At 43.6% G+C, this 15,638-nt stretch overlaps 1 protein-coding gene across 1 annotated transcript in view; it reads right to left on the minus strand.

Moving 5' to 3' along the window:
* The window catches only part of RASSF3 (Ras association domain family member 3), a 72,805-nt gene extending 57,173 nt beyond the window's left edge, over nt 1-15,632 (minus strand). The window contains exon 1 of the mRNA XM_077775231.1: nt 15,509-15,632. Within this exon, the coding sequence (XP_077631357.1) occupies nt 15,509-15,619 (111 nt within the window). The 5' untranslated portion in view covers nt 15,620-15,632. The remainder of the gene's footprint in view (nt 1-15,508) is intronic.
* Nucleotides 15,633-15,638: the final 6 nt, after the last annotated feature.

The following is a 15,638-nucleotide window of genomic DNA, read 5'->3' on the forward strand; positions in this document are numbered from 1 at the left end:
TGCTGGATAACGTTCCAAGTCTTTTACGTGAATGAGAATCAGTAGGAGTATCAGTAAAATTTACGGTTCAAGTAAATTTACAATTCAAGTGATTAAAAATATTCACAATGGCATTCATAAGATAAAGCCAGTTTTAGACAACCAGTTTATTGTAAGAAACACAAGCAAAAGAAGGAGGGATGGGGGACAGAGAGGGAACAGCAAACCCCAAGAGGCTCACGTGGTCTGAAGGGAAGAGGTTTCCCACCAGATTCCAAAACCCATGCCAGTTTGACAGAGCACAAATGAACTCTGAAGGGTCAGCCAAACAGGTCACGTGTCTCCCCGAGCTTCGTTAACGCCTGTGTTCAAAACGTGCACAAGCGAGCTTACTTGCGCGCTGTCGATGCGTCCAGCAATGCTCAAACACCATGAGTGGGAGACCAGAGGGCTGGGAACCCAGCCACAGCGCGTGGAAATGGATTCAAAGGACAGCCACACACCCCTTTTGCAGTGAGTTACTCAGTTCACATATTACCTCATCCAGTTTGATCTCACAAAAACCAGAAACAAGACAGTGACTCAGTCCCTAAACAAGGAGCACAAGGCAATTTACACCTTCTGGATGGAGGAAAAAGGAAAGGCCCCAGGAAGAAGCAAAACTGTCACCAGGTCAAGCTAGTAGCCTTGAGAAGAAGTCTGCAGCCAGAATCCTGCAGCCAGGGGCAGTTAAGAGCGGAAGAACAAAAAGAAGTTGAAAGAAAAAAGGAGAAAAGAAAAAACTTCAGTGTGTCAACCTATACATCAACTCTTGAGCAAAAGAACGTATGTCTGATCTCATTCCACTGGGGTGGCTAACCTTAAGGGGAAAAAAGAAGTTAGTGAAGACTTTGATAGGTGGCCTCAGGCTTGGTCAGGAGACAACTCCTTTACTAGAAAACAAAAGCACTACAGTGAGACTAAAAGTGGTTTAAAAAAAGAAAAAAAACAAAAAAACAGTAAGCCTCTGGGAATGATTGAAGCTTCTTCCTGATCAAGGACATTGAGATTCCCAATTCATTTTGGTCAATAAATCCAAAGTGACACACCTAATTTCCCTTCATTCTTTGGCTTCAACTCTCCCAGGCATGGTCAGTTCTCCATGCAGCCCCAAAACTCAAATGAGATACATGACCATATATGGGAGAACTTTTTAAAAATATAAGGTAATTTTTTATTGCTCATACTTATTACTGTTTATATGTGCTAGGCATGCTGCTACTTTACAGATGAGGAAATCGAGGCTCAAAGAGGTGCAAGGACTTAATAGTCCTTGCTAGATAACAGTAGGCAGATTTAAACCCAGGCTGCCTTACACAGCTGCTTGTAATTAATCAAGAACACATACCCTTATAGCCCATGACAAAATCCAGTTCCCCCCTCTTTTTTTTTTTTAAATAGCCCTCACCTCAAAAGATCAAGATCCACTGTTAATTAAAACTGTTCAGGGGCGGGGGCACCTGGGTGGCTTAGTCGGTTAAGCGTCCGACTTTCGCTTAGGTCATGATCTCGCGGTTCGTGGGTTCGAGCCCCACGTCAGGCTCTGTGCTGACTGCCAGCTCAGAGCCTGGAGCCTGTTTCAGTCTGTGACTCCCTCTCTCTCTGACCCTCCCCTGCTCACGCTGTCTCTCTCTCTCCTAGAAATAAATAAAAATTAAAAAAAAAAAAAACTGTTCAGGGGCGCCTGGGTGGCTCAGTCCATTAAGCATATGACTTCGTTCAGGTCATGATCTCACTGTGAGTTCAAGCCCCATGTCGGGTTCTGTGCTGACAGCTCAGAGCCTGGAGCCTGTTTCAGATTCTGTGTCTTCCTCTCTCTCTCTCTCTCTCTGCTCCTTCCCCCTGCGCTCGCTCGCTTGCTCTCTCTCAAAAATAAACAAACATTAAAAATTAAAAAAAATTAGAAAACTGTTCAGAACTACTTCCAGGGTGAATGAATTTTAAGCTGATTTGCTGATTGGGGTGCCATGTTTGCCTTTTTGAAAGGTATTACTTTCCCCTACATGACCTACCTCCAATCCTCTGCACCAAATGGCAGGAATAATTATACTGTGGGTACAGTTCCTCTCGCAGAGGCCAGCAGGACAGCCAAAGATCAAGCCCCACACCTCAGCACAGCACTCCACCACCACACCCCCTCCAACCGAGGGCACCACGTGGCCAACGCTGGTCACTGGAGAGGGCAAGAAAGCAATTTTCAAACTTCAGAAAGATCTGAAAGGGCAGGAACTTCCCCCCAAAGGAATACTGGCGAGAAAAAGCCATCCACGAGCCTGTTTAAACAAACAGAAACAGACCTTAAATGGACCAAAGCAATATTATTGTTTCTTTAAACCACCTACATAATATTTACATTTTCCCAGAGCTGGGAAATCATAGACTACAGTCAAATACCTCTGAATTCACCTCGGCAGTGCCATTAAAACCTGGAACTGCTGAAGGTCTAAACCAATAAAACTTCTGTTGGTTTAATTTCTCATTTCCAAGTTCCACTGAAATTAGAGTCCAAATAAATCAACTGAATTTTAATTCTCTTGGAAAGCTCCATTAACTGTAAAACACGATGGAATGTTAAACTTCATTTTTAGTACTGCTATTTTTTTCCCTCCTATGTAATGCATACAGCTATTTTATATTTTCATAAGAGTTTTTGGTTTTGTTTTGCTGTTCAAGAACTGTATCAGATACATATAAATCTCTAGGACTTCACTGGCAAAATATCAAAAAACTATTCCTCGAAACAAGCATTTGTAGGAAATTTTCAGAGTAAACTTGTTTGGCTTAAGAATATGAGGATTAAGGAGGACTCATAGTCCCCCCTAAAGTCAGAAATAATTCTTTACATCTCTTTAAAAGATTCACTTAATTAAAATATCCTGAATGAAGAAAAAAGTAAATGAGGACAAACTACGGGTTCATCAGAATATAAAGAGATCTAGCAAAAACTCTGATCACAAGCAAGCCTTTTAAAGTAGACAGCAATGCCAGATTCTAACTGCAATGTTTCAACAAAAGACAATAAGCCACTAAGTAAACACTATAAAAACCCTCTTTGGTAGGTGGGGTTTTTAGCAGTTTGTCCTACAATCCTTTTTTCAAAATCTGGTCTATGGATAAAACTTAGGTTCCTCTGAATTCTACCAGATGCTTGGAAAACTCCCACTAAATGTACTGAAATTCAAAGATAAACAGGCACTTTCAGTCCTTTTTTTTTTTTTTAAAGCTGCTTAGTAAACGGCAGCACATCGTCCAGCTCCCACCCTCTGTATTCCACAACGTATTCACAGGACCTGATGCTTTCTTGGTAATGCCTTTCCTGGGTCATAATTATAGGAGTAAAGTGGGGGGTCTTGTTGTTGTTGTTGGGGTTTTTTTTTTGTTTTTTTTTTTTGCTCTGATTTTCAGTGATGTCAGCCTGAGACAGACTCTAAAGGATTTCAAAATGCCAGAGTATGTAATGTCCCTCTGGTCCAAACAGAGTAAGTCAAAAAATAACCTGAAGTTTAGCTGACCACAAAAAAGGGGAACCATCTCCCCAGCTAAATATGCACACGACTCAACAACAGTGTTCTCTGGAGATTTCCGGCCTAACAAATGGTCAAAGGTCATGAACAAGGCTCACACCAAGAGGAAGATCTATTGAGAAGTACAGAAGCATATTAAACTTACTGTTAAAGGAATGCAAATTAAATAACAATGAGTTATTTTTTGTTTGTCCTCAGAGTCCCCATGCTCTACTAACTGAGCCACCACCCAGGCACCCCACGTTTTCCTCTACTTTAATGAATATGCCCAGTGGAGCTAAGGGCACAATGAAACTAGTTAAAAATACAGCCTTCAGGGGCACCTGGGTGGCTCAGTTAAGCATCCAATTCCGACTCACGTCATGCTCTCACATTTTCTGGGTTCAAGCTCCACATCCAGGTCTGTGCTGACCTGGGGCCTGCTTTGGATTCTGTGTCTCCCTCTCTCTCTGCCCCTCCCCTGCTCATGCTCGGTCTCTCAAAAATAAATAAATGTTAAAAAAAATTATTTTAATATAGCCTTCAACTGGTGATATATAACTGGAGGAATGAAAAATGGCCATACCTTCACTGCTAAGTAGAATTGCATTTTGTACATCTACTCTAAAAAGCTATTCCATAATGGAAAAGGTGTTTTTAATATTTTTAAATGGTTATTTTTGAGAGAGAGACAGATGGACAGAGCATGAGCAGGGGAGGGGGGAGAGAGGGAGCCAGAGTCCCAAGGAGGTTCTATGCTGACAGTAGAGAGCCCAACACAGGGCTCAAACTCACGAATCACGAGATCATGACCTGAGCCAAAGTCGGACACTTAACTGACTGAGCCATGTTTATTTTTGAGAGAGAGAAAGAGAGATAGGGGGAGGGGCAGACAGAGACGGACAGAGGACCTGAAGCAGGGTCCGTGCTGGCAATAGAGAGTCCGATGCGGGGCTCAAACCTGTAAACTGTGAGATCATGACCTGAGCTGCAGTCAGACGCTTAACAGACTGAGCCACCCCGGCGCCCCTCATAATTCTAAGTTTAAATAGCAAGACTCAAATTTGTCAATGCAGAATTCCTTTAAAATTCTGGGACGCCTGGGTGGCTCAGTCAGTTAAGCATCCAGTTCCAGCTCAAGTCATGATCTTGCGGTTCATGAGTTCAAGCCCCACATCGGGCTCTGTGCTAACACCTCAGAGCCCAGAGCCTCCTTTGGATTCTGTGTCTCCCTCTCTCTCTTCCCTCCCCTGCTCATGCTCTGTGTCTCTGTCTCTCTCAAAAATAAACATTTAAAAATTTATCTTAAAATTTTTAAAAATTTTACCAATATGATTCAGCAAAGCCACTTCTGGGTACATGCCTGAAAGAACTGAAAAGCTGGGTCAGTAAGACATATCTGTGTACCCATGTTCACTGCAGCATTAGCCACCACAGCCAGGAGTTAGAAGCACCCAACCAGCAACTGACTGATGAATGGATAAACAAAACACGGTACATAAATGAAATGCACTATTATTCAGGCTTGAAGAAAACTCTAACACGTTACAGCACAGATGAACCTTAAGGACGTTATACTGAGTGAAATAAGCCAGTCACAAAAAGAGACAACTATTGTAGGATTTCACTTATATGAGATATCTAGATGAGTCAAACTCATAGAAACAGAAATAGAATGCTGACTACCAAGAGTATGGTGGGGATGGTGTTGCAGTTTCCAAGGTGAAAAAGTTCAGGCAGGGGCGCCTGGGTGGCTCAGTTGGTTAAGTGTCCAACTTCAGCTCAGGTCACAATCTCACGGTTCGTGGGTTCAAGCCTTGCATCGGACTCCATGCTGTCAGCTAGCTCAGAGCCTGGAGCCTGTTTCAGATTCTGTGTCTCCCTCTCTCTCTGACCCTCCCCTGCTCACGCTCTCTTCCTCTCAGAAATAAAACATTAAAAAAAAAAAGTTTAAAAAAAAGAAAAAGTTCCAGCAATCGGAGACATAACAATGTAAATATGCTTAACACTAGATGGCAAATTTTAGGTGTATTATCACAAATTTTTTTAAGTCAGTACAATATGATTATATGTATGTAAAAAGACAAATGAGGAGCACCTGGCTGGCTCAGTCAGTTAAGCATATGACTCTTGATCTAAGTTCGAGCCCTACATTGGGTGTAGGGATTACTTAAAAAATAAAAAAGACAGACACCTGAGTGGCTCAGTCAGTTAAGCGTCTGACTTCGGCTCAGGTTATGATCTCACAATTCATGCGTTCGAGCCCCACATGGGGCTCTGTGCTGACAGCTCAGAGCCTGGAGCCTGCTTCAGATTCTATGTTTCCTTCTCTCTGTGCTCCTCCCCTACTCGCACTCTTTCTCTCTCTCTGTCTCAAAAATAAAGATTTTTTCAAAGATTTTTATTCAGTAAAAATAAAAGAATAAAAAAGACAAATGAAAAAACTAGGAAACAATTCTGCAAAATAATATTTGGATTAGGATAGTAAAATAATGGACCATTTTCCCCCAAACTGTATGATGGGATTTTTATAGCACTCTTATTATCAAAAAAAAAAAAAAAAGCTTGGGGCGCCTGGGTGGCTCAGTTAGTTAAGCATCCGATTTTGGATGCTGGAAAGCATGACTCAGGTCATGATCTCACAACCTATGAGTTTGAGTCCCATGTCGGGCTCTGTGAAGACAGCTCAGAGCCTGGAGCCCACTTCAGATTCTATCTGTGTCTCCCTCTCCCTCTGTCCCTCTTCCATTCATGCTCTATCTTGCTCTCTCAAAAATAAACTTAAAACTTTGGGGGTAAGAATTTTTAAACATATTGCTTCAGCTATCCATAAAACCTTAATATCCTTTGAATAAAACCGGCATGCTTATGAAAAAGTACTTTCTTGGCATGTATGAAACAAAGATGGAGCCAAGTTTTGAACCAAGATCTTCCTCTTTACCATGGATGGGAAATGATCTATACAGACTACAAACTAAACCTTAAGATTTTATTTTTAAGTAATCTCTGCACCCAAAGTGGGGTTCGAGATCAAGAACCACATGCTCCATCCACCGAGCTAGCCAAGTGCAGAAAGACTCCGAACTAAACTTTCGAGCAAGTTTCCATCTGTTTTGTTCATCAAAACCCTAGCACCAGTCTACCACATTGCCAACATTCCATGAACACTTGGGAATGAACGTAGAAAGCTACCTTCACAATCTTGACACGCACAAACATTGCCTGACCTGCATTAATTTCATGAAAAACAGTTTGCTGACTGCATTCTAAACCTCTTAAATCCAGATCTTCTGAATCTATTCTCCTGGTCTCCAATTCCCAAATTCACCCTTCTTCCTCCTCTAATTATCTCACTTTGTTTAGCATCTGGAAAAAGAACTGAGTGCTGCAATATATAATTAGTAAATTATTCTTAGCTGACTGAATCATGTAGCAGCAGTTAGCAATTACAGTCCATAAAATGTGTATTACTCTTGCTGTTTTAATACCCTATGAAATAATGAGCACCATTCTCTGTAAATTCAAGGCAGAGGTGCAGTTTGAATGCCATAGGACAGTTTTTATCCTATCAGCTCATATGTCAGAAAAAAGGGGAAGTTGCCCACACAAAAGTTTCACAACCTCAAAATGCTGGTATGCATGACCCACGATAGGCTGAGAAAAAACAAACGATTCCCAACAGTAAAGGCCAAGTTCCCCTTCACAAAGAAAAATCTTCCCAGGGCGCCCATCTGGCATCCCATCCATCCATCTGCAGCCACTAGTGGATGGAGATCCAAACCCCTGGCAAGAGTTAGTAGCTCTGTTCTAGCAAACAGCATTGCCCAGCAGAAATAGAATGTGAGCCACATACCGAACTCTAAATTTTCCAGTAGCCAAGTTAAAAAACAAACAGGTAAAAATCAATTTTATTTAACTCAGTACACCCCAAGTATTCAACATGTAACCAATATTAAACAATCAATCATTGTTTACATTTTATATTCTTTCCTTGGTCATAGAAATCAGTGTATGTTTCAGACTTCCAGCACCTCTGAGTTCAGGCCAGCCACATTTCAAGTAAGAGCCAGCGTGATCAGGAACTACTGTATTTGACAGTACAGTTTTAGAATGATGGTTCCTTCTCTTGATAACATTTTTACATGAATACCACATCTTAATCATCTTTTATGGGCTCTGACATCCTTCCTACTGCATATCTGGCCCTCTCCATTAAAAAAATAACAAGTTAGGGGTGCCTAGGTGACTCATCAGTTAAGCATCCGACTCTTGATTTCAGCTCAGGTCACGATCTCAGGGTTCATGGGATCAAGACCCACATCAGGCACTGAGTAGAGGGATTCTCTCTCTCTCCCTTTCTCTCTGCCCCTCCCTGTCTCTCTCAAAAATAACTGTAAAAAAAATAAAAATAATGACGATAATAATAAGTAAACAAAACCATCTGACTAGCCACTGAGAGCCAAACCAGAACTATTAAGAAAAACCTGGAAAACTAACCTGTTTTGGAGAGTTTGATAAACTCTCATTAGCATTATCAGTATTAACTCTGTTTAACGCATTTCATATCCTTGAGGATGATGACGTTTCTGCTGGAACACAATCATCTACAGTTTCTGGACAGATGTCAATGGGAAAACGTGGCTTGTTTTACAGGGATATACTTCTCAGTAAGCCTTTCCATCTAAACTGCTGTATAGCTTTACCACACTTTACACAACAGAAATGTTCTTAAAAACTGTCAGCAGGTACAAGTCTCCTTTACACTAAAGGAACATGCTCCTTAAGGAAAAGTTAGAGAGATGTTCTATTTGGTGAGCTTTTACAAAATATTACTCAATGGAGGCACCTGAGATTACTCAGTCGGTTGAGATCCAACTCTTGACTTCAGCTTAGGTCGTGATCCCAAGGTCATGCATGGGATAGAGCCCCACATCAGACTCCACACCTCTAAGCACGAGCATGGAGCCTGCTTAAGATTCTCTCTCTTTGCCCCTCTCCCTGCTTGCTCATGCTCTCGCTCTCTCAAATAAATAAATAAATAAATAAAACCTTTTTAAAAAAAGGCAAAATAAAGTAGGTACCCCTCCCCTCTTAAACCCTCTGCTCTTTCCCTTCAGAGCAAAAATAAATTGTTGGCAAATTGAATTCAATAAATGTTGAATAAACGAATAATGGGCTTTCTCAAAATAAGGGGGAAATATAAAGTGAATTATACCCACCCCAGTAATAGCACTGATTACCAATATCATCTACTTTTAAATGACTATTAATGTGTAAGATACTTTACAAACTTTTGGTCTAGCTGGGAGAAGAAAAATTGTGTACACTTGTATATGAAGGAAAACTCCGGGTATCAAGGGCTGGAACTTCCATCCAAAATCAGTACGTTTTAATTCCTTCAAAAAATACTAGGTACAGAGCATTTATTTTATATGCTGGGTCAACATGGTAGTCTATGTCCTCATTAAACTAAATATAACAAATTATAATTTTTGCTATGAAAGGCAAGAGCAGAAGGCTTTAAGAGGAGAGGGTGCCTACTTCGGAGCGGAGATTCAGGCAGACTTCTCTGAGGGGACGGAGAAGGAGGAGGGAGGGAAGCAATCCCAGGCCAAAGTTCTGTAATGACAAATCACATGGCTCCAGAAAGGAAGTGAAGACTAGTAGGGCCAGAACCCTAGTTACATGCAGGTATTAAAAAGTTGTTGCAGGAGCACCTCAGTGGCTCAGTTGGGGAAGCATCCGACTCTTGATTTCAACTCAGATCATGATCTCAACAGTTCCTGAGTTCAAACCCTACATCAGGCTCTGCGCTGACAGCGTGGAGCCTGCTTGGGACTCTCTCTTTCTTCCTCTCCTCTGCCCCTCTCTGCCTCTCACTTTCTAAATAAAAAAATAAAAATAAAATAAACAAACAATAAAAATTGCTGCATCGGGGCGCCTGGGTGGCTCAGTCAGTGAAGCGTCCAACTTCAGCTCTGGTTATGATCTCACGGGTCGTGAGTTTGAGCCCTCACCAGGTTCTCTGCTGACAGCACAGAGCCCACTTGGGATCTTCTGTCTCCCCGTCTCTCTGCCCCTCCTCCACTCACGCTCTCACTCTCAAAAATAAAGAAACATTTAAATAGGGGCGCCTGGGTGGCTTAGTCGGTTAAGCGTCCGACTTTCGCTTAGGTCATGATCTCGCGGTTCGTGGGTTCGAGCCCCGCGTCGGGCCCTGCGCTGACTGCCAGCTCAGAGCTTGGAGCCTGTTTCAGTCTGTGACTCCCTCTCTCTCTGACCCTCCCCTGCTCACGCTGTCTCTCTCTCTCTCCTAGAAATAAATAAAACATTAAAAAAAAAAAGAAACATTTAAATAAATAGATAAAAGTTGTTGCATCAGAGAGTGAACAAGAAGCAGGGCCTCGTCACAGAGCTAATGCTTGTTCAGAATTAAACCTCTTACTAGGCAGTGTACATAGCTCTTCAGTGAGACAAGGATACAAACAGGTGAATTTAGCCAAGATACATTATAGAAAAGCAGCCCCTTCCCAGGCATCTATCTCCTATCTTATTCTCTCTCCACCAGCACTTCTGAACCAGGGCCCCAACTAGATAATGGCCTCAAGCCAAATCAGAAGCGAAAAGCAAAAGCCTCAAACAGGGGCCTTTATCAAAGACAGCTACTTCTGTGGGCAGCTGGGGGTAAGCAAGAGCTGATGCTCAGGGCTAAGACTTGGGGCCCACGCCACCCTAAAAAGTACTTGCTCTGCCTCGTTTTTTTTCTCCCAGAAAATGAATGTTTACAGTATGACATGCACTGACTGCCAAAGGAAGTCTAAAAAGAATAAGCACACTATTGGATATTTTTAGCTTTTCTTTTCATAAATGTTTTGTGTCACTGCTTTCCAAATAACCCCAAATCTTTTGCAAATCAGCCAGAAGAAATGGGGGAGAGAATGTATTTTCATGTAAGAGGTGACTAATGTTCTCTTGAAAGTGAACTCGTCAGTCATGCTCACACAAACACAAAATTCCAGGGGATTAATTTGTACCGTGTAAGAACGGGGCATACCAGACATGGAGAAGAAACGTGCCAGTCACCACGCACCAGGCAGAAGGACTGGTAGCAGCATTTATGTCTGACAACATAGGGATTAAAAATTAGTGTAGAAAGTTAATACAGTCAGAATACTTTGGAGGTTGTAAACCATTCTTCTTGTATCCCCAGGGATCTGCCGCCGAAGCTCCTAATGGAAACACTGAATAAAAACAGTGCGCCTCGTTACTGGTGATTCTAACAATATGACACAGAACCAAACAACAAATCCAAAAAAACTTTAATAAGGAGAGAACTCATAGGGCCAACCTGAGGCCTGTTATATGGGGTCTCACGGGCTCACCTTATTAAACAATTCTTCAGGGTACCTTCTTTTAGAAGTGTGACTGATTCAAAGACAATTTTTTAGACCTGTTGACTATTCTGGGGCACCTGGGAGGCTCAGTCAGCTAAGCATCCAACTTCAGCTCAGGTCGTGATCACATGGTTCGTGGGTTCGAGCCCCTTGTCGGCTCTGTGCGGACAGCTAGCTCAGAGCCTAGAGCCTATCTCAGATTCTGTATCTCCCTCTCTCTCTGACCCTCCCCAGCTCATGCTGCCTCTCTCTCTCAGAAATAAATAAAACATTTAAAAAAATTTTTTTAATAAAGACTTGACTATTCTGCTAAAGCAAAACCAGGGTCTCCTTTCCTTATTCCTATTAAATTACCAAAGACTCAGAAAGAAAAGTGATTACCTTAGCTACAGGGAAAGATATGCTCCAATAGACTACATGAATAACCTTAGTCCATTTCTACTCTTGGAAGTATGAATGTGTAGGAGAGGAGAATTATGAATAACGGAATTGCTCACATTTTTGGTCCTTCACGAAACAAGAGTGAATCCACAATCATAAATTGCGAACACAGTAATGAAGATATATGCAGAATTGGTGTGTGTGGGCGGGGGTCAACATTTTAAGAAGCTCCTGAACTACAGATGTCCATATTTGCAAAGAGAAAACTGAATTTTAAATTTTGGGGGGCTGAGAATTAACAAAAACGGAAAGTTTGTGGGCCCTTTGGTGAATCACTTAACAAAGTCTTACCTTTCATTAAGAGTTAATTCTCCAGGGGGTTCTTGGGGAAATCATAAAATAGGGTACATTTGAAAACCTATAAAGAGCCAAGCATTATCAGGGCCCCTGGGTGGCTCAGTCAGTTATGCATCTTTTTTTTTTATGTTTTTATTTATTTTAGAGAGAGAGAGAGACAGCGTGAGGAGGGGAGGGTAAGAGAGAGAGGGAGACACAGAATCTGAAGACGGACTCCAGGTTCTGAGCTAGCTGTCAGCACAGAGCCCAACCCAGGGCTCGAACCCAAGAACCATGAGATCATGACCTGAGCGGAGGTCAGGTCTGACTCTGACTTGAGTCAGATGCTTAACCGACTGAGCCACCCAAGCATCCCACATCTGACTCTTGATTTCAACTCAGATCATGATCTCACGATCCATGGGATCAAACCCTGTGGAGCCTGTTGGGGATTCTCCCTCTCTCTCAAATAAATAAACTTAAAAAAAAAAAAGAGCCAATTATCATCAAACCAGGAAAGCATTCATAACTAATATTTGCTGAGCAGCCATGGTGTATCAGGTACCAATGGAGACCCCAGAGATGCAGCAAGACATCCAAACCGCCACAGAAAGTCCATGTGTTCGTTCTTGTTAATATCCTCCAGACAGGTTTTTAAGCCTTTTCCTTTTTTCCAGCATAATATAAGAAAGAAAATGGTAACATTTCCTTTATATCCATAAGATTCTTGTTTTTGTTGGAGACAGAAGTTGGGCTATATTCCTTTGCCTGGCAGAAGAAGAAAAGAAATTCCTCATCCCCTTTCCCCTTTTTCTCCATCCTGCATTTACCACAAACATCTTGCTTTCGCTGGATATTTTCAAGAGTCCTAGAAACCAGATCTTCTTGGCTTTTTCACCAGGTGGTTCAGCACCAAAAAACAAAACAAAACAAAAAACAAAAACAAAAAACCCAATTACCATTATCAATAACAGAGTTAATTGTTGTTGCCTATGGCAACATCTCTCTTTGCACCTCTCTAAAGAAAGGATAAATTCCACTTTTACACTGTCATAAATGCTTATCTTATTGTTATAATCACCAACATTGTAAAAATGAAAAAGGTGGGGTGGCTCGCTGACTCAGCCAATATAGCGAGGGACTCTTGATCTCAGGGTCATGAGTTCAAGCTCCACGTTGGGCACAGAGATTCCTTAAATAATAATAAATAAAATGAAAAAGGTTTATGTATCATCTAACCATAGGTAAAACAAATGCTCCATATTTAGAGTGCCTTGCTTTTTATAAACTCGCAAATCTTAGCAGGAATTTAACAGACTTATTCAGGCACTTTAACCAAAATGCCCACAAAAATTCAGTTTGAAACACTTTTTCCACCTGGCAAGAAAGTTCCATAACTCAGCACCTTCCACGTGTTACATGAGAAGGGTAAATGCACGGGCAATAAGGCTTCAGAATATACAAAACACGATCTTCAAGTCAAGAACTAAATCTTACTGTCCTGGTTTTCAGCACAATACTTCAAAACACGTATGAATGGCAGACAAATCCTAAATGCTAAACAAGTATTATATAAAATGTATGCCAAACTAATGAGCAAAAACACTGTATGTGTAAACCCCGAAAAAAAAAAAGAGATGTTTTTACTTTTTAAAGCCCTGAAACAGTCTCACTCCATTCTAACCCGGATATTCTGGCCCCTGTGAAGGAGCACCACACACCTGGAGAGCCTGAGAACCAGCACTTTTTGTGAAGATTAACAGCCGCCTCTGGAATAGACTTCAACCTACCACACAACCACCTCTGTCAAATTCTAGCCAAAGTGTCAAGCAGCGACAACATTAAGTAGCAGGAGAAAATAAAAAGTAGATAAGAGAAACAAAGGAGAGGTCAAGAAAGACAGAAGGGCCAAGCGAAAGAAGCATAAGGAAAAGCAATTAATTCTTTCCTCAGACAAGTATTTCTGCCTTCCAAACTTCACAGGAACGCATGCCCTTAAAATACACTCCACTCAGGGGCGCCTGGGTGGCTCAGTCGGTTAAGCGTCCGGCTTCAGCTCAGGTCATGATCTCATGTCACGGTTCGTGGGTTCGAGCCCCTCATCGGGCTCTGTGCTGACAGCTAGCTCAGAGCCTGGAGCCTGTTTCAGAGTCTGTGTGTCCCTCTCTCTCTGACCCTCCCCTGCTCATGCTGTCTCTCTCTCAGAAATAAATAAAATATTAAAAAAAAAAAAACACTCCACTCAAAAAGAGGGATCAATTGCCATGAACTGCACGTGTACTCCAAAATTCATATGATGAAGACCTAAATGTGACAGGATTGGGGGGGGTGCTGTGGGAGGTAATGAGGGCATCAGAGGCCCCCTTCTAAGAGGAAGAAAGCTAGCCCTTTCTCCACAAGAGGTCACACACAGCAAGAAGTCAGGCCTCTCCAAGCCTGGAAGCCTGAGCCACGCACCCAGATGCACCTCCAGCCTCCAGAACTGTGAGAAATATTCGTGTTTAAGTCACCTAATCTACGGTATTTGTTACAGCAGCCTGAGCTAAGCCATCGCTCAAAGTGACTAGTAAATAGTGCAGCCCTAAGCCTTAGAAACAATAAAGAGGGCGGACTGCCGCCCCAGGACTTCACTCAGGATTACCTGCTACTGAATGAAGGCACTTGACTTCACTCTTGCCCTTCTCCATTGCCTCCCCCCACCCCCCACCCCCGTCCCCTCCCTCTGGTTTGGGGGTTAAGAGGTTGGGAAGACTAGAACTTCCGAATCATAAAAAGAAATCTGACCTCAGAAAGTGGTTAAATAAACCTAAAAGGTCTGGCAAGGAAACCCTGACACATTACTCCGTCCTCACCCCTCCTATAACTCATCATCCGGCCCTGAACGATTTTCCTTGCCTCCAGTCTCCAAGACTGTCTAACAGCAAAATTTGGGGAGCGCCTGATATTTTTTAAGAGCAACAAATTTGTTCCATTACAGCCTTCACTAATCTGATGTGAGCACGGCTAGGTTGGCGGGGCTCCCTGGTGTGGCTCCCAGGGCCAGGAGGCCTCGAGTTCACGCTCAGGACTGAGAAGTCCACGCCAAGTGGCCCGTTTCGGGAAAGCCTCCCTGAAAAACACGGTCACGGTCGGCGAAGCCGGCCCAAGTTCCCTTCCCATCTTTTCCTAGGTCCTACTTCCCACGGCATGCTTCCTCCAAAAAAGGAAGAAACCAGCCTAAAGCTCAGCTCACGCCGGCTGGTATTTACCTAGCACCGGAACTTGTTTGCAAAACATTGGAGGCACTCACAAACTTGACTTTGCAGGAAACGCACAACCTTGACTCCCGCAACCAAGATCTGGCGAGCGCCTGCTACCGTCCCCGCCCCCACCCCCAAAGTCCTGGACCCGGAAGGTAGAGGAAGCCAGGTCATCACCGCCACCCCTGGCTATTACACGGTGCCCATGCCACTCAGGGGACCAGTGCCCACTGGACCGACTCACAGTGAGGGCCGGAGCCAAGACCCGACCACTAACTGCTGGGGCGCAGGGGAAACGCCGGGAGAGGCGGGGGCCGCCTCCACGCTCAGAACTGCTTCCCCGAAGCCCGCAGCCCGCAGCTGGGCCGCAGAGGCCAGGCGGCGAGGAAGGCAGGAGCCGGCCCCCGGTCTCCCGCCCTGCCTCCTCTTCCCCTAGCCCGNTCGCGCGCACGCCCGCACGCCCATGTGCACGAGCTCCAAGCACGACCCTGGGATCCCCAAGGGCAGAAGCCCCTTCTCAACCGCCCCTCCTCCTTCCCAGCCGGCATCCCGAACGAGCCTCGCAGACAACACGTGGGTTCGGGAATCCTGGGAGCGAGGGGCGCGGGCTGCGGCGCCCACGGCGCGTGCCACTCACTTGCTGGCCGGTGCGGGGCTTGCCCTGGGGCGCTCTCCTGAAGAAGGAGGTCCTGGCGGTGAAGAAGAAGTCCTCGGAGTCCTCCTCCAGGCTGCTGTAGCCGCTGCTCATGCTGCTGGTCCCGTCGCGC

This window comes from Crocuta crocuta, unplaced genomic scaffold, assembly GCF_008692635.1.
Source record: "Crocuta crocuta isolate KB4526 unplaced genomic scaffold, BGI_CrCroc_1.0 scaffold97, whole genome shotgun sequence".
Lineage (NCBI taxonomy): Eukaryota > Metazoa > Chordata > Mammalia > Carnivora > Hyaenidae > Crocuta > Crocuta crocuta.